This window comes from Microtus ochrogaster, unplaced genomic scaffold, assembly GCF_000317375.1.
Source record: "Microtus ochrogaster isolate Prairie Vole_2 unplaced genomic scaffold, MicOch1.0 UNK4, whole genome shotgun sequence".
In the NCBI taxonomy this organism is placed as follows: Eukaryota; Metazoa; Chordata; class Mammalia; order Rodentia; family Cricetidae; genus Microtus; species Microtus ochrogaster.
This window is the reverse complement of record NW_004949102.1, coordinates 13,666,860-13,690,631: the sequence shown is the minus strand read 5'-3', so window position 1 is coordinate 13,690,631 and position 23,772 is coordinate 13,666,860. Positions and strand designations below refer to the sequence as shown.

At 44.4% G+C, this 23,772-nt stretch overlaps 1 protein-coding gene across 3 annotated transcripts in view; it reads left to right on the top strand.

The window, feature by feature from the left end:
* Dgki (diacylglycerol kinase iota) overlaps window positions 1-23,772 on the top strand; it is a 446,406-nt gene that overhangs the window by 175,278 nt on the left and 247,356 nt on the right. For all 3 annotated transcript variants that reach the window (XM_005365831.2, XM_026788536.1, XM_026788537.1), the window contains exons 4-5: window positions 15,286-15,360; window positions 16,627-16,683. In XM_005365831.2, coding sequence (XP_005365888.1) covers window positions 15,286-15,360; window positions 16,627-16,683 — 132 coding nt within the window. The remainder of the gene's footprint in view (window positions 1-15,285; window positions 15,361-16,626; window positions 16,684-23,772) is intronic.

Below are 23,772 nucleotides of genomic sequence, written 5' to 3'. Positions count from 1 at the left end.
AATGACAGTATCCCTTTATGGGACACATCTCACAAAGTGTGTCTTTGGGAGTGTCAGAGGCCTCATTACTCCAGTCATGGGGTTCTATGACATCTGTCCACAGGGATGGCCTTCGGTTCTAGGAATGGATTTGGAAGAAGACTACAAGGGCAACCACCATCTGGCATCTGTAAAGGAAATGTTTCTCTTTCTGGTGCTTAAAATTACAATGAGAAGTCTGCGATGATATCTTAGTTGGCGGAGGGCTGGCCTTGCAAGGAGGACCTGAGTTCCCCTAGAACTCATGTGGTGGATGCCCTTGTAATCTCAGCAAAGGGAAGGTAGAAACAGACAGGTTTCTCCAGGTTGTCATCCTGCCAGTCTCTCCTAATCAGTAAGCTCTGGGTCCTAGTGCAAGACCCGAGGCTCAAAAACCAGGATGGATGGCTTCTGAGGAATGATACCTGAGGTTCAACTTGGCCTCTAAATGTGCACACACACACACACACACACACACACACACACACACACCCCAATGACCATGAACCCAGTCCCGCCTCTTTCATCTCAAGAAGAGGAGAGCTCCTGCTATATTGTTATGTATGTATGCTACCACTAAGAAAAATGATAAACTCATAGCCCAGCATGCACAGCTGGAGACTTTCCTTCCAGTTATGTATTAAGGCTGGCGGGTGTTTGCACTGAGCTCCCATGCTCTACTAGGAGCGAACGAAGCCTCACCTGCTTGTGCTCTGCTCTGGGACCTCCACACAAAGGTTGGGTTGTCCAGCATGGCAGATTAATAATGAGTCACCCCCAGATGGCAGGCAGCTAGGCTGCAGTGGGTACAAGCTGTCAGAAGGAGCCATGTGTTTGTGTGGCGGGAGCATCCAGGAGGCAAAGCCAGCTTCCAGGGTTGTTTGGGTGCCAGCCTGAAGCCAACTCATCCAGGGACTGCCAAGGCTGCTGTCTGCCAGAGGCTGTTCCTCTATCAGGATGCTGAGGGTCTAATGAATCAAGATGATTCAGGGAAAGCAGAGTCAGTAGTAACAATGGTTTACAGAGAGATTTTCATAGACAGACTCTCGGCTGCCGATTTCCTTTGGCAGGGGATGTGAGTGGGGAAAGGAAGTGGAGTCTGCCGTGAGTGGAAGTGGCAATGTCCTTTGTGTGTCTGGTGGACGATGGCTGGGCATTTCAATGAGATCATCTGTTTGTGTGATTAGAATAGCACAGGGGTGGTCCTTTCACAGTGGCTGTTAACCATTGTTACTGCCACAGCTATCGCGATGGGCGTTATAATTGCTGTCTGTACAGAATACTCCCCATGTGTACTGCCGTTCAGCCGGTTTCACACAGGAGAGGCAGGATGTGAAGTCTGGGGAACATTAAGATTTAGTCACTTAGGTGATCTGGATCAGGAGCCCCATTGTCCACTTGCACAGCCTATTTCACTTCCAAATCATATTCTAGAGAGCACTAAAGTCACATGCAAAACTAACAGAGGATGTTATTTGCATAAGCGACCCTGTTTATACAACACTAAACACCTTTAGTACATATATCAGTGTTAAGAACCTCAAAGCTGTGGCTTCTCTGAGTGGAGGGAAGATTGTGGGACCCTTGGCCAGCCCCTCAGAATGCCTGTCAGCGTCTCCTGGAATCTCAGTGTTCTATAGAGAATGACTTGGGAGATGATCCCATGATGCTTTGCAGTTTTCCCAGGACTCATGCCCGTGTCTGACCATTATCAATAACCCTGCAGGATGGTCATACCAGGAAATTTTCATGCACTGAAAGGTAAAAGTCAAAACCACATCCTAAGCATACTCACAGCTTTGAAACTTGTTCTTCTTGTAGGTTTGTGCGGCTATTTTACCTTTATATTAAATTTTTATATTGAAGCAGAAGCACATGAACATGTGTGTGCGTGTGTGTGTGTGTGTGTGTGTGTGTGTGTGTGTGTACCTTGAGCCTGAATAATTGCCGTCTCTTCTGCAGTGACAATTTTAGATTGAGGCTATGTTTGTGTTTGTGTGTGGGGGTGCGTGTACATGAATCAGTTCTGTTATTGTTTGCTATTATATAATCCTGTTCCTCAATCATAAAGATAACTTGTCTTCAACTCAGTGTTGGGTTTGCGTGTCACACAGGTGATAGCCAGGTGCACAGAGCTGCTGTTACCCTTTCCAGAGTTTCTTCATGCCAATGGCCCAAAAGAGTAGATTGTAAACAATATTCTTGCTCTCTGCATGTTGACTGGTTGTGGGTCTCTGTATTATCACCATCTACTACGAAAAGAAACTTCTCTGATGAAGGTGGAGGGATGTGCCAACCTGTGTGTAGGAAGACAGAAACTGAGGGGGCTGTTTGTTACTATGTCATTTAAAGGAATTATAACATGAAGGCCTATGCTCTAACTAGGCACCATTTTCCCTCAGTTAATAGTTTCAGGCATGGGTTCAACTTGGATGGTGATTAACGCAGAAATCCACAACTTGTCAACAGAGAATAAAAACCGTGGCGTGTGCTTAGCTGTAATGGGACGTCTGTGTCATCCACCCTCTTACAGAAGCTCAGGGATCATTTTGAAGAAGGGGCAGAAAAATTGTAAGGGACAGAGGAAGTAGATGCCTGAAGCAAGACAGCATTTTGGGGGAGCAGCAGCCCAGTTACACAAGAATTCACAGTGGGTGGGACTGCATGAACAATGCTTGTATAAAATCAAGCCAGCCAAATGCCCACCATGGGTGGGGGAGGGGCTCAGGAAGTCCCACCCCTATATATCTGCTGTTGACACGTGATGGCTGCTGGGGTGGTGGTGGGGGGTAAATGGAGTCCATTTCTTCAGGGAAATGACCATGGAGAGGCTACCCGGGCTCCACTAGATGGTCCTACACTGTGCACTTACTGTCAGTGCTAAGTGGACTCGCTGGATGTTTTTAGAAAAGAGAGAGATCCCATGAAATTGGGAGGGAAAGATGGTGTGAGAGAGGAGGAATTGAAGGGGAGGAAATCAGGGGTGGATTTGATCCAAACATATTATATGCATGTCTGAATATTAAATAAAATAATTGAAACATTCTTGTTGCTCCAAGACACTCAATTTTGGCATATCATCTGATTCTGCTGTTACTGAAAATGGTTAGCAGCTTCCAAAGTTGTTGTGTCTGTGTGTGTATGGGAGGAATCCGCTTGTGTGCTTGTGAGCGCATGGTCACAATAGCATGTGTGGAAGCCCAGAGGTCAACACAGGGTGACTTCCTCTAGTGCTCGTTTAGCTCCCACTGTATTTTTTTGAGACCAAGTCTCCTATTGAGCCTGAAGCTTGCTGTTTTGACTATACTGGCTGACCAGTGAGATCCCAGGATCAGCTTGTCTTCTGGGCAGTGCTGGGGGAGGCATGCACCGCCACACCTGGCTTTTATGTGGGCACTGGGGAACTGAACTCTGGTTTCCAAACCTGTACATCATTCACTTTACCCACTGAACTGTATCCCCAGTCCCTTGTCTCTGTTTTATAGCAACATTTTGCTGTTGTCACCCCTGACTCTTAGACCAGGATGGAAATTCTTTTAAAACATCAGGAAATGGAAAAGCATGCCTTAATATCTTGATTTAACAGGAGGAGGGCGCTGTTGAGGTGGGTGAATTTTGGAATTGAATGACCTGGCTTTGAATCTAGGCTTTGAGTAATATAATATTTGATATTGTTTTCAACTTCTTTAGGCCTGAGCTTCGTGTCTGGACAGTATGGATCACATACAACGGACTTCTTATTTTTCCCTTAAGAATTATACAAGATAATGTCTACATAACAGCCTTGTGTTAAAACCATGAATATTCTATAAGAGGAATCACTACAATCATTCCTCCTTGAATGGTATGGCTGAAGACTGTGAGCCCCCAAATATACCTAGAGTAGCCCTGAGACACTGTACCCATAGTATAATAGGCTTGTAGTGACTAAAAGTCGCCAGCTGTGTTTGTGTCATTGAGGAAAACCGAGGACAAGTTCTTTTGTGGTGAAATAACCAGCCCAGCCAATGTCATGCTGTCCTTGGGCACAGCTCCTTCGCTATTTTCCTCACCTTTCCCTAATATTTAAACAAACACTTGATGTCATTCATCTGTGTGTCTCCATTGCTAGACTGTAACTTCCATTTTGCTTGTGAATTTTTTGTTTGCGTTCTGGGTTCTCCAGCACTGAGAACAAGTGCTTTCGTTGATAATCACCCAGCAAGTTTTCAGGGAAAGAATGACTGACTCAGAGATGTGATGGTTGGAAGACATGCACACACAGACACTTGTCCCTAGATCAGTCTGACATGTAAATGCCACCACATGTACAAGCTGGGATGTTTGAATTCCTGCTTTATCTTTAAGGCTCTTGAGAGAGAGGTCCCACACTCACTACTGCCCTGTTTGGTCAGGGCTCTGCCTACTGAAAATCAGTTTGCTTAATTTTCTTGGGTATTGGAGATTGCTTTCTGTCGTTGTCTTATAGATGGTCACAGTATGGATGCTGTTAGTTCACCCCTAAACAGCAGAGTAAATAAACCAATTTTATCAGATCTTATATATCTATCCTGATCTCTCTTGATTCCCCAATTGACCACTGGCAAAGAAAATAAGAACTGAATTCTAACACAGTGGCAGGAAAGGAACCTAGGATCCATCCTTACCTAGTCCTCCTTGGGCCAGCTGCCTAATCCCACTGGGTCTTTGTCCCTTATCTCTAAAGTGACTGAAAGGGAGCTGTATGTATAGTGCATATATCATACTGCTAGGCTTCCAATAAACCTCTGTCTCTGGAAGTGATATGGGCAGGTATGTGATTTAGAAAAAACAGCATTGCCAGTTGCTGATAACAGAGTGAGGTGGCCCATGACTTTAAGGCGGGTCTTCCTGGACGAGATGGGGTGGAGGCCCCTACCTTTATTATGTCACTCATAGCTTAGAGTGTTGAAAACAGTTCAAGGGTAGCTTCTTTGACACAATTTGACATGGTTTCTTGACCATGTCATGATAATTTATGTTAGAACAAATAGTGATTAGAATCATTTGCCTGTGAACTTTAAAAAATAATTCTCTTTCTACAAAATAAGGTGATAATGGGACCAAGAAACAAGGCAAATGGCATAAATGGTTCTTCATTGCTGCAAGGACTGAGGGTTAAGTTCTATATCTTCTAATTGGGATTAAGCCTCAAATATCTGCTAAGTCCATGACCAGTTATTACCCTGGAAAATGAGAGAACCATTAAGATGACCTCAGGACACCATTTTCCATGAACTCCAGTGACTTATGGGTTTTATAATACATGTGCAGATACCATCAGTATATCTTAAATTAATGTGTTTAATTAAATTAATATATGTGGGGGGCTCTATCAGTCCTATTTACTGGTGTCTGTGTATGTGTGCATGTACTCACACCATTTTGTGCATATATCATCAATTCATTCATAAGTTATATGGGAGCCTTGTTCTATAATACAAATAACTTTCAATAGAGCATACAACTGTAACAGAAAAGCCACAGAACCAATGATGACAGAGCCAGAGACACAGTAAAAGTTGGCATTTGCCAAAGTTTAAATTAGTGACTGTCCACATTGCTGTGTAAAATAAGACCTTTTGTGAAGCATAGAGGAGCGAATATGGGAAAAGAAAGGAAAGACAGATAGATCCAAGGCTGTTGGGAAGAAGCAAGAACAGAGAGCAACAACATCCAGAGACGACCAGTAACCGGCTATAGGACATGAGACATCCTTGGGTAAGAGGAGGGGTAGGAAGAAGAAATGTAAATACAACTCTACTCTTAGAGGACTTGAGTTCACAGGCCGAAATCTCTTTCCTTGAGTTGTGCCGATGTGAGAGGAGGTAGAAGGAGGGCCAGTCAGTGAAGTCAGAGCAGTGAGCTACAGTGTCCCTTTCAGCCATCTCCATCTCTGTTGGTGCCCACTTTGTCCAGTCGTGACAGCTGATGCACGGTCATGGGGCCGTTCTCCACACGTCTCACAAGGCACACCGGCGAGTCTATGTTTGTCTCATGTCTCAATAACTAGACTTAAATTTTAGGTAGGGGCTTTTAGGACAGTGGTACACAGTAGTCATCTGACTGAGTTTCACCACAAGGTAATAACTGGGGTTCACGTGGTCACTTTTTATTAAAGTTCACCAGAGAAACCCTGCACTACAGTCTTGTCCTGATTAATGACGGGGACGTGCTCTGAAAAAAGCGAATCATTAGGCAAATTCATCATTGCATAAACATCAAAGAATGTGCTTATCCAAAGTATGTGGTATAACCTACTATATGTGCATGGTACATCACATGATATATATACACACACACACATATATATATATGTGTGTGTGTGTATATATATATATGTATATGTATATGTATGTATGGTCTGTTATTGACCAAAAAATGTTCTGCATTGTGTGACTGTGTTTACCACTCTTTCACCACTGACACAGATCACTCCTAAATCGTTCTTCAGCTGTTGGGGTTCCCATTCCTGTCTCCCATCCTCCACAACTCTCCATGTTCTGATAGTAGCTTTTTCGGACACCGAGTGCTGAAGACAGGATGGGGTGTCACTCTGTCTAGCCAACCACCTGCTCCAGCTTGGAATCTACACAGTTCTAGGAACCTGGTCCTTATCAAATTGCTCCCTGGGTTGGTTGCTTCCCAAAAGGAAGAAAAGTATCTCCTCTCTAGTCTCACGGTCAGCCCACAGAACCACTGCCCTCCTTGGCTCTCTGCTCTAAGATTTGAGATTTTCCTTTACTATGAAGCATATGCGCTGCCGTGGAAACGGTGCTCTTCATATAGGTCCAATATCTGGAAGATGGTTCTCTTCTTTCTCTCTGTGTGTCTCTGGAGGCTGTGCAGTTTGCACTTCTATTTTCAGCTCAGGTGGCCTCCTGACTTAGTGTACCTGAGGCTACTCAGCACATAAACGCTTCACGAACAGGATGCTTTGGCCGTTGTTCCTCCGAACAAAACACGGTGCAGGAAGTGCGTATGAAATGGGTTTTATTGCAGTGCTCCAAGCCACAGCCCAGGAGGAAACTGTTAAATGTGCAGTCAACCAGGCAAACTTCCTAGCAAAGTTGATCAAAGCGTGGGTTGAGGCCATCCCGGACTGCCCAGTGTTCTACTGGAAAACAATGAAAGCATGAGAGGTCAGAGTCGACTTTGGTGGAGGCCTGGGGTGGACTGGAAAGAGCCGTTATTGTTATATTCTTCATTACTGCTGTAGCTTCCCCCTAAAGCTCATGTTAAAGGCTTGGACCCCAGCCCATGGCTCTGCTGGAGGTGATGCGACCTTTGGGAGATGGTTCTAGCGGAAGGGGGGTGAGTCTCTGAGGACTTAGCTTTGAAGACTCCTGGCGCCTCTGTGTCTTCTTTTTCTGTTCCCCAGAATCCCCCACCACCACACATAGCAGCTATGATACTGCAGGGTCCCAAGCAGTGGGGCCAAAGGCCTGAGGACTGAAAAGTCTGAAGTCGTGAGTCGGACAGAAACCTTGTCCTTCATGAAGCTGGTTAGCTCACAGATCTGTCGCAGTAGCAGAAAGCTGACAAATACAGTCACGCTTGCCCCTCTGGCTTGTTTTTCTCTTCCGTTCATAGCACTCGAAACCAGGCCCCAATCACCTATTCCAGCTCATCACCACATTCCCAGTGACTTTCTCATCAAGAATTAAGGACAATATTTTAGCTATAATCTGAATGACCCCATACAGTTTGGTTGCCATTGGTACTTATACCACGGAGTGTATTCTGCTATTCAGCGCTGGCACCCTGGCCACTCCTCAAATATCCCTACATCGTCATACATCTGAGCTTTTCTTCCCTTTTGCTGTTCCTCTACTTGGGTTGCTTTTGCCCCCACTTCCCACCCAGCCACCAAACCTCTTAACTGATAACACACAAAAATGAACCCCTGTGAGCCCAGTAACTGTACCCAGCAGACACACCAAAGCTGGCTGCTTCTCCTGTTAGGAGACAGCAGTGCCTCCTAAACAACAAGACTTGCGATCTTCCCCTACCAGAGTTTCCAAATGTCTTCATCTATTAAGGCTGAAATCCAGACTCCACCGTCTCCTGTAGGTCCTTCTCGGAGAGTCAGTCTCTGAGCCCTTCCCTCTTCTTATTTGACAGCTTTTAGTATCCAAACCATTCCCTTTGGTGATTGGTGACCAGTCCAGCTGACCACCCTCCTGGCTTGTCTAAAAATGTCCTGTGTTGTGTAAGTAATAAGGAGCAACGGTGGAAGTTTAGCTTGTGCTCTGAAGCCACATAGCCAAGGCTTTTAGATAACGCCAGCCTTCATTTTTCCCAGATCGCTTCCCAGGTTCCCAGAGAAACAGGAATTGCCAAGTCTGCTTGTCATTTCTTCTAATTAGACTTTAAAATAGATCAGAGAACTCTTGTTTTCATTCACCTTGAATTGTGCAGCAGCAAAGTTCTGTTTATGTTGCCCAGATACGTAGATTTCCCCTAAAGGGTACCATATTCCTGACATCCTAAAGAGAGAGGATAAGAGAACCAGGCCAGCCTCAGGGGACCTCTCCACCCTCGCACAGGGCTGCCACTGCTAGGCTTCAGGGTCCTCTGGGTGGGTATGGGAACCTCTTCTGCCCTTTGACTGGCTTGCTCTTTCTTCCTCGTCTGGTTCTCCCCCCTCCCTCAGTTTCTAATCCAGAAAGGCCAGGAAGCTGAGGAACTGATGGGGATCAGCTGCAGGGGCTCAGGCAGCTTTACTCCTGACTTGACAAGAGCTGTCCTCTGGTGAGGCTCTGTCCCTACCTTGAGTGGCATCGGCACTCACTTGAAGTGCTTCCTCCCATCTAGTCATTCTGCCATGCCCCCTACCCTAAAGCACAGCGTGCTGGGGTCCTGTTGCTTATGTAAGCACCGATCATATTTTTTATCAGACCAAAGGAAGATACAGTGGGATATAAGCCGTGTAATTGTTGTCGTACTTGGGTTGTCATCCTTCAGACACTGCCACCACACACGGGCGGGTTACTGGGCGTAATTTGCATACCAACAAGGTCAGAATCAGGAAACCTTTACTAAGAGCGTGGAGGTTACTCTACTTGATGTCTAGAGCAGCCAGTACAGAGAGCCTTTAAATTCACCGAGGAGAACAAATCAATACACTCTTTATCATTTGAATTTAAAAATGTGTCCAATGTCTCAGACAATCTTTAGTTTTTAACTCATATTTTTTTGTGCTAGATTCAGTATCAAATGGACCCCAATATTAAAAGTCATAGCCGTTTCTATACTTTTTTGATTATTTATCTTTCATTCAGTTCACCATTTCTCAAAGTGGAAGAAATACTGGCTTCAATAAGACTTTCGCGGGGGCGGGGGGATGTGGTTGTGTTTGGAACACATCCAGGTTCCCGTGTGCTGCGTACTGTTGCTGTATTTCCCGTTGTGCTGATTGTTTTGTATTGCCGTGACAAAAGTATCTGACCAGAAATGAGAGGAAAAGTTGGATTTGGTTCAAAGTTTCAAGAAGTATTCAGTCCATCAGTGAAGTGTCTCAGTCTGCAGTGGCCAGAGTCGTTGTTGTCGGTGGCTGTTTACACGGTGACAGACCAGGAACCGGAGAGAACAGACTAGCCAGAGGTGGGGTCAGGGGCCTGACCCTATTGATTCGGTTCTAACAGCCAGCTCCTATCTTGGAAATATTCCACAGCGTCATAAACTGGATGCCAAGTATTCAACACACGAGCCCGTGGAGTGTAATTCAGATTCAAACTGTGGTCCTGGGTTTGGGGTAAGCCTTCAAACAAAGAAGTTCAGCATAACTGAGCGAGAATTCTGCGTTTTGAGCAGTGTTTGCCCAGAAGCTTGCTATCCGGCTGTGTCAAATGAGCTTCGTCAATCCAAACACCAGCCTTCTGATGTGTAAACTGACGCGGGCTGGATGTGAAGTACCCTGCCTGCGGTTCGTGCGCTGAGTGCTCACTTCTCAGGCAGAGCTGCCTCTGAGAAGCAGTTAGACTGAGTGCTTGCCCAGTGGCCTGTTAGCAGGTAGATGAATTTCTCCTTTTAGCAGAGAGCAGGCTTAACACTTGCTGGAACTGAGACAGATGTTACAGGAACCTAGGAAACCGCTGGCCCACTGAGGAACCATAGGGCCAGGTGAGAGCTGGAAAGTGGGGCGGGGCGCACTGCCAGCAATCAAAAGGAGCTGAGCTGGAGGGAGTAGATTTTAGGGGTGGTGCCTTTAAAGGGTACATCCTGTCTCCTCCACTCTCCGCTTTCTGCTTGCTGTTAAGTAAGCAGCGGTGTCCCACCAAGCCTCCCGCCATGATGTACTGCCTCCACAAAAGCCCCTGAAATGGGGCCATGGGATGGAATCTCTGACGCCATGGAGTAACGTAAAATTTTTTTTGCTTTAAGCTGTTTCTCTCAGATATTGGGTCTGGAAAAGTCCCAGTATAAACATATAAACCAAGAAGTTACCAGTGGATATATTGGGTTCACTAAAACAGCTTCTGCCAGTGGAGGAAATAACACCATGTTCTTACCGCTGTGGAAAGAGACCTTGGCTGTCAGTGAGAATTTACTGACTTCGCTTTGTATATGATTATTGTATCAGGCAGGGTTCTCTAGAGGAACAGCACCATAGATTGTGTGTGTATGTGTGTGCATGCATGTGTATACACTGGATATTCTTGTCTTGTCTCGTATGTATATTAAGGAAGGAGACTTATTAGATCGGCTTACATCATGGGGTAGGTAGTATGACCCTGGTTGCCTGGATGGATATTCTACCCGACGGCTGCACAGTTCCCAATGCAGAGACTTAGAAATTCCTGGAGAATCACTGTGCTGTCTACATAAGCAGGTCAAAGAAGCCAGAATCTGAAGTCAAAAGAGGATGGTGGCAGCAACTCAGGTAACTTGCATTCGGAAGGAAAAGGTACAGGCAGGCAAGTGAGCAACTCTGCCCTTGCCCCATGCTGTCTGAGCAAGGTGCTGCGCACTGTTGATCCCACATCGGTTGATCTTTCTGTAGACATCCTCACAGACATGCCCCAATGGTGCATCTCCCGGGCTCATCCTAAATCCCATCAAGATGATAATGGAGAGCAACCACCAGGGCTGGAAACATCAACTACCTGATTTTACAGACTACAAGCTGTTCAGGAGCTGTCAGTTAGGAAGCCGGCTGCCGGCTGCGCCAGAAGCCGTGGTTTAAGGAGCTCTGGTCAGAGAGAAAGGCAAATGGCTGATTCGTCTTGGTCGTATGAGGCAGAGGTCATGAATGGGCCTTCAGATTGTGGCTTGGGTATTCTGCATCAAAAGACCCAGAAGCGTGCAATACATTTTAAGAAGGTCTTTAAAAACTCTGTATGATTTAAATAAGATTAGCTTTAGGGCTTACAGCACTTTAAGTTGTGTGTTGTCGTCCGTAGACTTTCATGCTTGAATTAATTGAGATGAATGATATTAGTGCCTTTGCATAACCCAGAAAGCTGGGAGAGGATATGTATTAGCCCCATGGCTCTTATACTCTTGTCAGCTGTGAGGTTTCCTTTTACCTCGCAGTCTGCTGACCACCAGTCTGCCAGGACAAAGGGGCAGAAGTGGCGGCAGAGAGCTCTGTGTGGCCTGTGAATAGGGTGGAAATGGCCTTGGGGAGACAGCTCAAATTATTCAAGAGTGTGTCAAGATACAAAGGATGGGTCCAGTAGCTGGGGCATCACCTGATTTGCATGTTCCTATCGTAAAGCTCCTAGTACTAGCCCTAGCTACCTTATGTGGAAGCCCGGTTTGTCATAAAGCTTCTAGCACAATGTCTAATTATCATATGGTCAGCACTGGGAAAAGCTTCTGCAGGGACCTGTGTCAAGGGTCACACTAGAGATAAGCTAGGTATCCAGGCCTAGAGATATTCTCCAAATAAGGTCAGATAGAAAGCAGGAAGCCCTCCACTGGGAAGGAATCCTCTGTGCTGCCTAGCCAGGTCAAGGTAGATTGCAACCTCTGGCCAGCAGGGCCTCCCAGCATGAACCAGATTCCTTGTCCTAGAAATGATTTTGATGCAGCATTGTGACATGAAAAGCAAGGAGAGGAGGAAGTGTGGGCTCTGGTTTCAGTGAGTACACACGATTTCCTGAGTCCATTCAATTCTCTTCCTTCCTAACCTCCACATACTGCTGGGGAAAAGTCAGGCTTTCTTTGTATGAGCATTGAATTAGCCTCATTAAAATAAAATAAAAAGTAGGAATGGAATTGAAAGAAAGCTGAAGGACAGTTTTATTAGAATTTATGGGAAAACAGTAGAACAAGCCAACTCTAAACCGTGGCAACTGCCAGGAGGAGGGAGATGGAGAATAGGAAGAGAGGAAATGATGCCTTTTAGGTGGAAGAAAACCAGCCTGCTTTGCAGAGGAGGTCAGCAAGCAGCCGCATGGTGGAAGTAGTGTGGGACTTAGAGAAAGAAAACCCAGAGTATTAGAGAAAGCATGTAGTATTTCTGGGCAGGATCTGAAAAAGACAGAAAATAAAGAAACTCTTTTTTTTTTGGAACTCAGGAAAGTGCATGGGCTTAGCAGTGCATCGTGTGGCAAGTAGCTGTATAGAGGAGAGGTTTCCGAGAAGCACATTGTCTCGTTAAAGGGGTAATTATTCCTCCCATCTCCTCATCATGTGTGCAGATGAATCTCTTTTCCTGAGAGGTAGACTAATGACCAGGTGATCGACAGGCACAGCCGGAATAGCACTTAAGAGAGAAGACAAGAACAGAACATGTAGTAGGTAGAGATAAGAGGGTGTAGTCTATCTGCAAACAGATAAGAAAGTCACGTCACCACCAAGAGGACAGCAGGGTACAGAAGGAGGTAGGAGTCACTGAGAGAGAAGATGCCTTCCAGGCTCTGTGAGATCATGACTCCATAAATGTTAGCCCATCTTGAGGAGCGATGCCTGGCACGTGTGTAATCTGTTAAGGATGGTGGGCTGGGTGGGGAGGGACACATGGACAAGGATCAACTCCAGTTTCCTTAGCTTCCTGGTAACTCTCATTAGCAATCTGACTGAAATATCACACGCACTTCCTGCAGGTGCTGCTCTTGCAGAGATCTGACCAGGATAGCCATAGGGAGGAGGGAGCAGCGGCCATTTGCTTATGAGCAATCTAGTTATAAAAATTTGCAGTCAAATTTGGTTACTGGTGCTGCTGTTTTTGTGACTACCTACCATTGCTACGGCTATGATTGCTGCTGCTACTGTTTTGTATCCTTCCTCTCAGTGGCTGTGTGTATTTCTCCTCCTCTTCCTCCCCTTCCTCCCTACTCCTCCTTCTGTTTTTGGGTGTAGAACAAGACACTTTCAACAACATCCTTAGGTGTCTTGGTTTCCCTTATTCCTTGATATTTGAACCATCAATTAATTACCAAACATACTTATTGTTCTACCTCATATTAGGAAGATCAAAGCCAAGAGGGGGTCACACGCTTAGCGTCCACAAACACAGCTTCAAGTGTCATTGCTGTACTGTTTTGTGCATTTTAGTGGTAGCTGGTGACACAGTTGTCACTGCTGTCTACAGAGGCTCATGTCCAGTGTTGTTGAATGATGGGACCATAGGAGAACTATGGTCCCATCATTTCTTTCCATCTGCCTCTCCCAGCATCCCCAGGGCTGCCTGCAGTCCATCCCTACAGGGCCCTTTCTCCACAGTAGCAGTGTTGGGTGTGTTTCTGACCTGCCTGCTCCACTTGGCTTCACTGTCCTTCCTCAGCAAGCCGTTCAGCAGACACAGCTTACCATCAATCTACAATGATACTTTCCAGATGTACAAGGATGCCCAGCCTTACCCACCTGGGTTCTTTGAGTCTCCTGTTATTGTGAGTTTCTGTGCTCAGAATGTATTTGTGGTCTCAGGTAATATTTAGTTTTAAAATTATCTATCTATCTATCTATCTATCTATCTATCTATCTATCTATCTAATCTATCTATCTATGTATCTGTCTATCATCTATCTATCTATCTATCTATCAATCAATCAATCATCTATCATCTATTTATCTATCTTTGTACTGAATTAAAAAAACAACCATGTCTTAACACAAAGAATAACAACTAACCTGTCAAGTGCTGTGTTAATGACTTGATTCCAGTTCATCATCTTGGGGAAGGGAACACTGGTTTAAAGATGACCTGTTGGGTAAAGTAAATATTTACAGTATTTAGAGTGTCTAAGATCTTTACACGTAACATAGTGCATTTCCTGTCGCCTTGGTTACTACCACTCAACAGAATCATGAAGGCAGCTCTTCCATGGGCCTGACCTTGTATAGAGGCCACGTGTATCCCTAGCAGCGCCTCCAGGTGGCGCTGGCAGGAATGACATCTAGAGCCCACTCAGTCATCTCTCTACTTGGCACCATATTTGGGTTTTAAATTGTTGGAGACAGCTAGACCCTGACAAGCTTCACGCTGTGAATTTATACATTTCCAAGGTTATCAAGGCTACATTTTATGATACTTAGGAGCCAGACAGATTGGGTATGCTGTGGCCTCATTGGCAGGCCTTGGACAGGTCACTCACTAACTGTGTGTGGGTTTTCTCATCTGTGAAGCAGGGGTGGGGCTGTCTCTACTTCATAGGGCTGCAAGAATTAAAGGAGTTATCATCTGTGAAGTGCCCATGAGGACAGAGCAAGACCTATAGTCTTACTAGAGGCTGTCTTTGTTGCTCATTATTGTTGTTGTTATTGTTGTTGTTGTTTCCTGGGTGTAAAGCCAGACTTGTAATCGCCCTCCCGAAGACATGGGTAGAGACCCAAATAGTACAGCGAAGATTTGTGTCTAGAACAGAAACTTAAAGCAGCCAGTCCTTGAAATTTAGCCTCTTATGATAGTAAGGATGGAATGCTTGATTCCTATAAGACATAAGTAAGAAGGTTGCCTCTGTCCCTCAACGGTGCAAAGGAAATTTTTTAATAAGAAGTGTAGAAAAGTTAGAAAATCTTGAGGGCAATGTTTTCGTTGTTCAGCTGCAACACTGAAAACCGATGTAACAGAGTAAAGGGCTTGGCTTATATTACAAGCCCTATTTGCAATGGTATTATTGTTGTCATATTTGGAAGAAGTCATCTGGGTCACTCTGACATGTTTAGAGATTTTCAATTTGCTAAGGGACAGAGCAATTGCAGTGTTGCTTGATTTCCGGAGCCTCTCTTTCATATCAGGGAAGTCTCCAGAATCACTCACTAACGTATCTTTCCTGTATTTTGAATTGACTGTTGCAGAAATCCGCTCTCCGGAGGAAGTGTGCGGTCTGCAAAATCGTGGTCCACACTGCCTGCATTGAGCAACTAGAGAAGGTAAGAGAGCGCCACCTGCTGGCGAATGTATTCACTGCCACGACTTGTCGAGATTTGGTGTCAATTTCTAACTTTAAAAACAACGGCTTTGAAAAACAAAAACAAAAATTGTGAGTTCAGTATGACTACCAAAGTAACAATGAAAAGACACTATATGAAGACCATTAATTCTGTTGTCTTCCTGAGTTTAATTTGTATTATGTTGTGTTGGCTTTTGAGAAAGCCTAGCACACACCAATTTTCTTTCTCTTTTCCCACAAGATGTTTCCTTCAAGGGGGAAAAAAACGCAATAAGCTTTTTAATATTGTAGCTACCGTATGTTTCTCTTTGTGAGTTCACGTCTTCCTAAAGTAGCTCTAAGGGCGAGAGCCAAGCCGGCTGAACGCAACCCTCAGATGAACGCAACCCTCAGACTCGGCTGCAGACCTCATGGGCAGCGTTTTCTGCTGGTGCAGCATAAATGCGTGTTTGAGCTGGAAGTGGCATCCCAAGGGTGGTGTCTTGTCTCCAGAAGTGGATTCTGAATAGTCTATTTATTTATCAGCTGGGGCGGGGTGGGGAGGGAAGATCTGTAGTAGAGTGTTGCCTGCTGCTTTCACTTAGAGTTCTTACTCTGTGTCCAGGGAGACCCTTGGTAGTGTCTATATTCTCATGCTGCCGCTTGTAAACGCAGTGGGGCTCTTTTAGCTTTGTGCAGTGTCTGCTTAGCTTCGCCAGCCCCACCAGCTGCCATCAGCTTATATCTTAGAGCCCTGCCCAGCACTTTGAATCTACCTCTTCTTGTCTCCACAAAGGCGAAAGTGGCCATGAGGGCATCTCCCATCCGCAAAACAAGGCCATGCTGAGTCCTCTGCAGGGATTGACTGTGCATGCGTTTGAGTGGTTATCACAGCAATTAGGACCGCTGGGGTTTATAGTTTCTCCTTTTAAAAATCTAACTCAAACGGATGGGCTCAGCTGCCACATGCTTTTTCTCTGGCTCTTTCTTAAGTGTACAGGCTAAGGGCATTTTAGTTTAAAGTTAGACTTCATCAGTGAGAACTCAGGACCACTGGCTGGAGATGTGAAATCACTCCGCACCAATGCGTGTTATCTAGTGAGATGCTTTAAGGAGACTAAACTAAAACAGATTGCTTATCCTTTGCGGGCTTTGTTTTATAGTCTCAATGTCTACTGCTATTGGTTGTTTTGGGTTTCAGGTAATTCTCTTTAACATGATGTCAATCACTAACAAGATGTGCTTTTTTTTTTTTTTTTAATGGCAGATTAATTTCAGATGTAAGCCAACATTTCGGGAAGGAGGCTCCAGATCACCAAGAGAAGTGAGTTTTATGAGTTGTTTAAAAAAACACCTTGAGTTCTTGTAGGTATAAAGAACCCAGGGCTGACAAGTTAGTTCTTCCTTCTTCCGCTGTACAGTAGCTTCTTCCTGATAAGCCAATAAGCGCAATGACTTGCTGAGTCCCTTCAGCACACTGCGCTTCATCCTGCCAGTGGAGTGTGTTTAGGAGCCAAGGTCTTAATGAATGAAACAGAAAAGTGGGGATGGGAGAATGGAGGAACTCAAAGGATAGAGAAAACAAAATCCTGTCCTTTTCTTCCGGCCGATTTCTCTTTGGGATGGGTCCAAGCTATTCTGGGGGTAAGGGACAGCACAGTTACTGGTTGCCCACGTTCATGCTGCAGTCGGGCTGCTTTTAGAGCCAGCCTGAATGCTGCGTGACTCAGGGCGGCTTGCCTATTCTGCGTCTACCACTCCCTTTACCTGTGAAAGCAACACACACATCGGTCACAGGAGGAAGTTAGGTTTGGTACTCAGGACTTCTCCTTGTGGTCAGGTCGTGAAGACAGACTGGAACAGAGAGCGGTTTGTTTGATGATGGGATTGTGAGGGGAGGAGAGAGCCTGGACGTAGGACTGCTTCATCTGCCTTTGTGTGGAGGACACAGCTACTGCAGTTCAGAGAAAGTGGGAGGAGTGTGTGTGTGTGTGTGTGTGTGTGTGCGCGCGCGCGCGCGCGCGCGCGTGCACACGCAAGCGACAGCGCTTTTGTCCATACTATTCTAGACACTCTAGACCCAAACTCCAAATTGTACTCTCTAATCCACAGAGCAAAAACTTTCCGATTACAGAACCCTCCCTCCTTAGCAGGCAGTGCGGTGTGTCCTATTGCTGTCCACTCTCTCCCAAACACTGTTGGCTTCTATTTCCTCTTTAAGAATAAGAATTCTTGGTAAGTGTGCTTCCTCTGGTCTGTTTGCATTCCCAGTGAGACAGGTTTCAGTTCCACTTAGAGATTCACCCCTTGGAAACCTTCCCAGCCATTGTACTCCTCAAATCAGCCCTGTGTAACCACGAGAGAGGGAGGGCCAATGGGTCAAATGAAGGACTTCCTGGAAGACATGGGCACTGGCTGATTCTCTCAGGAGCTATCTAGGGCAAGGGGTGGGACGCGATAGACACAGAGTGACAGACTTCTAGACAGAAAGCACAGCAGCACACGAGCAGAGATGAGAGATGTTAGGGGGTGTGTGATGTGGGAGATGAGTGGGAGATAGACAAGGATGGTCCCTGGAAGCCAGGCTAACAGTCACCAGGGATCTGTTTAAACAGAACATATTATCCTAACTGCAGTGTGAAGGAAACATCACCTAGTTAAGGGGTCATACTACTGGGGACATAAAGACAGTCTGAGTAGCTCTTGCCGTAGACTGGTTAAGAAACGATTGCATCTGAACTAAGAGAAACATGGTGTGGTGAGATGCATCTAAAGAAGATACACTGGTAGGATTTAGTAAAGGGTGCATTTTGGATGGGAAAGCAGTGGTCCTTAGAATAAGCCAAGCTCCTGTTGGAAGAAGATGAGTGGAGGACGAGGCTGGCCCAAGGATGCCCTGGAGAACTGATGGGTTTACTTGCAGAAGCATTAGGATTGCTGCGTCCCCTTTGCCCCCAGATGGATTTGCCTGGTGCATATCTGTGTGGGTGCATTTGTAAAAAGAATGGTAAGCTATCTGTGAATGGCCAACAGAGACAGACTCTTTGTACTATGAAACTCGAAAAATTGTAGAGTAGGGCAGAACATGAGTGAACACACAGAAGATCACAGCCATTTGAAACGCAGTGAAGAAAGAAAGACATTGAATAGGCCAGGCGAGGTGGGGAACACTTGTGGTGTCAGATATCCCACAGGCAGAGGCAGGAGGATTCCTGCATCTGGGAGTTTGAGGCTAGATTGGTGAGATGATGTCTCAAAAAAAAAAAAAAGAAAAGAAAAAAGGAAAATGGTAAAAGAAGAATAATGTTTATTATGATGAAAACAAGAAGACTGAGAGACAGCAGGGTGACAGAGGGGGTGGTAGGGATGGGGAAAGGAAGCTTTAACCTTCTCATGGGTTGGTTTCTCCCACTGTTTGGCAGCAAGAGGTGAGGGGAGTGTAGAAAGGGGGGTGGCGTGCTGTCGGTGCTGTCCTGAGCTGCCGTGCTGCTGGGAGCTCCCCCAGGGGCTGCTCAAAGGAAGACGCTTTTCTTCTGAAAGTCACAGGGGCGTCTTAGTGTTCCTAAGCTGGAGGGACTGAATTTCTGACCTAAGAGCGCATATGCCGGCCACTGGTTCCCGCCCTTCTCTTTCTGTCTTTCCCTTGGCCTCTCTCTCAGTTATGATCCTATGTAAAATGTCTCCTTTGCAAGTCTCAAAAATTGTTTTCATTGGCTGTAACATTTCTTTTCTCCCAAACTCGGCCTTCTCTGAAAGCCTTGCCAAGGACTGGATCTCTCTTCTTTCCTTGCCTTTCACCTGCCACACCTAGAATATTCCCAGCAGCAAAAGCGTGCTGGAATAGCTTCCAGCTGAAATTCACAAAGGAAAACGCTAGCATTCCTTACCTCCCAACTGTGCTATAGCTGCTGTTCTGATGTTCAGTTCTGTACTCTAGGCCAAGTTTCCAGGAACTGTTACCAGTCTGGAATATTGTTAGTATGTCATCTTCTGGCATGTTAACCTGCTGTTGTCTAGTTTACTCGGTTTGCTTTCTGAAGCTGTGTCTGTCACTGTTGCTAATGGTCATACAAAATTCAGTAGGTATTTTTCTGTCCTTATCCAGTCTTTCAGAAATACTCAAAACATCCACGCGATCCATTCTTCTTGACTCCCAGCGGTGCTCTTTCATCTCTTTTGGACTCCCAGCTTCCTTGGCCATCCCTGTGTGCTTTCAGTGCCCCTCGCTCAGCCTCTGCATCTCTGCAGGGCCCCCTGGGTTTAGCCCTTATCTGTATTCTCCAGCCTCTGCCCACTGTCACCAGGAGAGCTGACAGCTCCTGCCTTTATGCTTATTCCCAGTTTCCATTCTTGAGATTCCATTTGACATGTCCATTTGCTATATCATGGTCATCTGAAATACAATAGATCAAAAACCCAAACTATTATCATGACCATAAAACTTTCTTCCGCAATCCATTTTCACCTTATAAAATGAGCTGTCCATTTGCAGACACTGGGGGAGAGTGTCATATTGATTCTCCGCTACTTTCAACCTCAAATTCATTTGTCAGTTCACAGTTCAGTCAGTTTTATTTATAAACGTATTTCAAATCCGTCCATTTACCTGCGTGTCTGCTGTCAGCTACTTTGACTAAGGAATGAATATTTCTCACTCTGACCACTGTGGTAGCTTCTCCATGATTTTCCGGTTAGTTCCTCCTACTTGCCCATGATTTAAAAACAACAACAACAACAAAACTAGTAATCAGGCCAGGACATTTCCCACTGATTTTTTTTTCTTCTGAAAGACCCGTGTGATCTGACCTTGCTTGTGTGCCTTTCCAGCTGCCAAAGAGACAGTCTCTAAGTTCCAGAGGCATGGGACAAGGTATTTCTCTCTCTTGGATATTTATGTTTTTCCATAGCAATATTCCAGATCTTTTAGCTTTTCAGTTCAAACATCATATCCTCAGAGGGTGTCCTAGTCAGTCCTGGCTGCTATAACCAAATACCACTGAGTGTTTCATTATCAGTAAAGAGGCTGTTTTTTGTTTTTTGTTAGTTTTAACATTTTTGGAGAGTCTAAGGTCAGAGTGTTAGCATGGTGTGGTGTTGGTGAGAACACTCTTGAAGGTTTTAGATTATTGCCTTTCTGTGTCCTTGCATAGAAGAAAGAAAGCAAAGGTTCCCTGGGGTCCCTCTTATAAGGCACTCCATCCTCCTGACCCAAGTACGTGGCGAAGGTCTCCTTTCCTGGCAGTGATATCTGGGTTTAGAATAACAGCATATGAATATTTTGGGGTAACCCACCAGCCCATTGTAGAGCTCTTCACTGTTGACCCCTGTGAAGAGTAAGCTTACTTATTTTTGCTAAATACGTTGTCCTGTTCATTCAGGTCATACAGTATGTCATAATTATTTATGAACATTGCCTTGGCTTTTCTGATAGTGTCTCTCTCCATTAGTGTAAACCTTAGGGATTATGCATGGAGTTTTTCCCCAAATAACTGTGCCAGGACATAGATGGACCAAATGATCAATGTGTGTCTGCTGCCTGGATGCATTTGTAAGAAGGTCCGTTTCTTGCAGAATTAATCAGAACCTCATTTCTAAGTCAGCGGTTATGAAGGGCTTCTGGAGGTGAAGCTTGCGACCATGACTCCCTCAAGTTACTTAATTAAGGGACTGGAAGTCAATCATTTAATGAAATGAAAGAATATTCCTGTTAGAATTTGTTTGACCTGGGCTCAAATCCACATCCACTGTTTTCTTACTAATTGGCAAGAGTGTGGAGACTGAAGACTGCTGGTCACCGAGTCCTATCTTTGTAAGGCAGTTTCTTAATGAGTATTTGTTGGACTCCTATCTTGTGCCTTTGTGAGGTTGGTTTTCTTACTCATGATTGCTGGACTGAATTATGATTTCTAAATTTTTTTCAAGTATTCAGTGAATAATATTTTTAATTGAATTGGGTGTTTAAAAGTAACTGAACAATTATATAATATATTTTTGCTCCCAATACTGAATATAAGCCTTGAAATAATGTGTCATTGATATTTTAACACCCATAAGTAATAGTTTTTTTTCTTGCCCAGTATTGAAGCAGTATATAAATAGTTCAGAAACTATGATGGACAACATAAAGATAATGTTTTAGAAGCCTTTGTTGGCCTTCTTAACAACAATATATCAACAATCAGATAAACAGTGTAAGGATCTCAAATCTAATATCAGCTTACCAATGTGAGATATGTGAATTATGGTCAAAAGAACACAATGTGAAACATTTAATTTCAGCCGAACAATTCAGGAGCTCTGAATAATCTCTCAAAGAAAAGAGTGTGAAGAATCTGATTTCAGTCTAATAATTTAGGAGATATGAATGACAGTCAGAAGAAAATGGCATGAAAATTGAAAGTCCTTGGGCAAAAAAGGTTAGAAGCAATAGTGATTTGATGGTAATGGATTTTCTTTTCCTTGTTGAGGAAGCCAGTTGATGGCCCTCCTTCTCCCCAGTGGTAACCACATGGTTTAATTGTCAGATAAATAAGGTTGAGGATTCTATTCAGTTCGGTAAACATTTATTGACTATTTACTTAGTTGCAGAATAAGTTTATATTAGGCCTAAGAAGAACTCTCCGCAGAAGGACGTGTGGCATCTCAAATCATACAACCAGAGATTTCAGGAACTTGGTCAGCTTCCCCTGCAACAACAGTTTTAGTCAGTTTAATCGGTTACTTTATCTGTGCTCTCAGTTCTTCGGTTCCCATCTACTCATTGGAAGGGTAATCTTAGTGATGTCTAATGGTAGAGTCACATAAGGTCACACAAATATTTCCCATAGAGTTGCAATGTTTTATATCATAAATGGACAATAAGTCTGCTTGCCAAATGGTCTGTGTTGTGGTACAAATGATCGAGTCACCTCATTTCTAAGTCACTGCTGATTTGTGGGAATTATTGGCTTAATCCTTTGAATGGAGCCGTCATTAGCTAACTGATCCCATGAGTCAGTTGTGATTTCTCATAGATAATTGCACCTAATCCTCCCAATATTTCTCTCCTTAAATTGATAGTCACTGAGTGGTTTGTAATCTCACCAAGTAGAGAACTTCTCTGAACATTGGTGATGATGTTCGTTTTCCTTCAGTTTTTTGCAAAGATAACAGCTATTATATTAATTGTTTCTATGCTTTTTAATTATTATTTGACATTTTTAGATATTCAACATTTTGACTTCTGACTGTCATTGCAATTGTTTATTAGAGTGTCATGAGGATGTAGTGGATCTAATCTTTCAGAGAACAGAGGCAGAAATCCAGGGGGAGGAGAGCCTACTCTCAGCCAGTGGGAGTAGTAATTTTGGTTTTATGCTTACATTTTAAGTGACCTCTCTGTATGTAAGTAAAAACAGATCTTCAGCGGGGAGCACTCTACAGTATTGTGAGATGGGGCATACTGAAGTTAGCAGAGACTCCTGTACTTCCCAGTCCTTATTCATAAAGAGGTACTGATCTCTAAAAGAGGCCCAGGGCTCAGCATCAATGTCAGCTGCCAAATGAGCAGCTAGGTGCTCCAGGACTTTTGTTCCCAGTCAGTGTAAGTTTTTCACTGAACTGAACTTATCCCTAAACACCAGCAACTTTGCATGTTCTTGCAGTTACTGTCTTGGAAACCACAGACAGCCATTGTCCCTGTGGGTGCTGAAGCTTATGCAGGCATCTGTGCCAGCCCAGTCCTCCAAACTTCTTCAGGGAGAATCGTTAGGATGTCCCAGTAACCTGAGGATCTCTCATTGGAAGAAGATCTTGATACTAGATAACTTAGGCAATTCCATTCTAATTGCTGGCTCATGAGGAGGTAGATGTGTTTCCAGGACTGAAGGACCTGTGGCAGCAATCGCTGTGATAGCAGAAGAGGAGGCAGGGGATGCGAGGACACTAGACTACAGTTATTGACCCAAATTAAGACATTTCATTTCAGTATTTAACAGCGCTGGAACTTTTCTGGTGCCTTCCTCCTAAAAAGTATCTCTACCCATTATCATTCTCATGAAGATTAAAACAATTACTATATATAAAATATTGTTAAAAGTGTAAAGGACTACTTAGTAAGGATTAGCTATTCTTATTAACTTCTTTCTGAGAACAATGGAAAATTGAGTTTTTGTTTTACTGAATGGCAGCAGTAGGAAGAGCAAGATGAAAATCACACTGATTCCTGGGATCATTTACTATCATCAAAACACCATTGTTCCTCCAGGGACCATATTTTGCTTTATTTTAAATTGATTTGACATTATTAGGAGAAATTGAAGTGACATTTTAGTATGAAAAGTACAGATGCTTGTTGGAGGTCTTGCCTAGAATCTCAGGTCTTGACACAAGCAACCAGCCTTCCTCCTCCCATTTCTCCTCTGTTCCTCCTCCT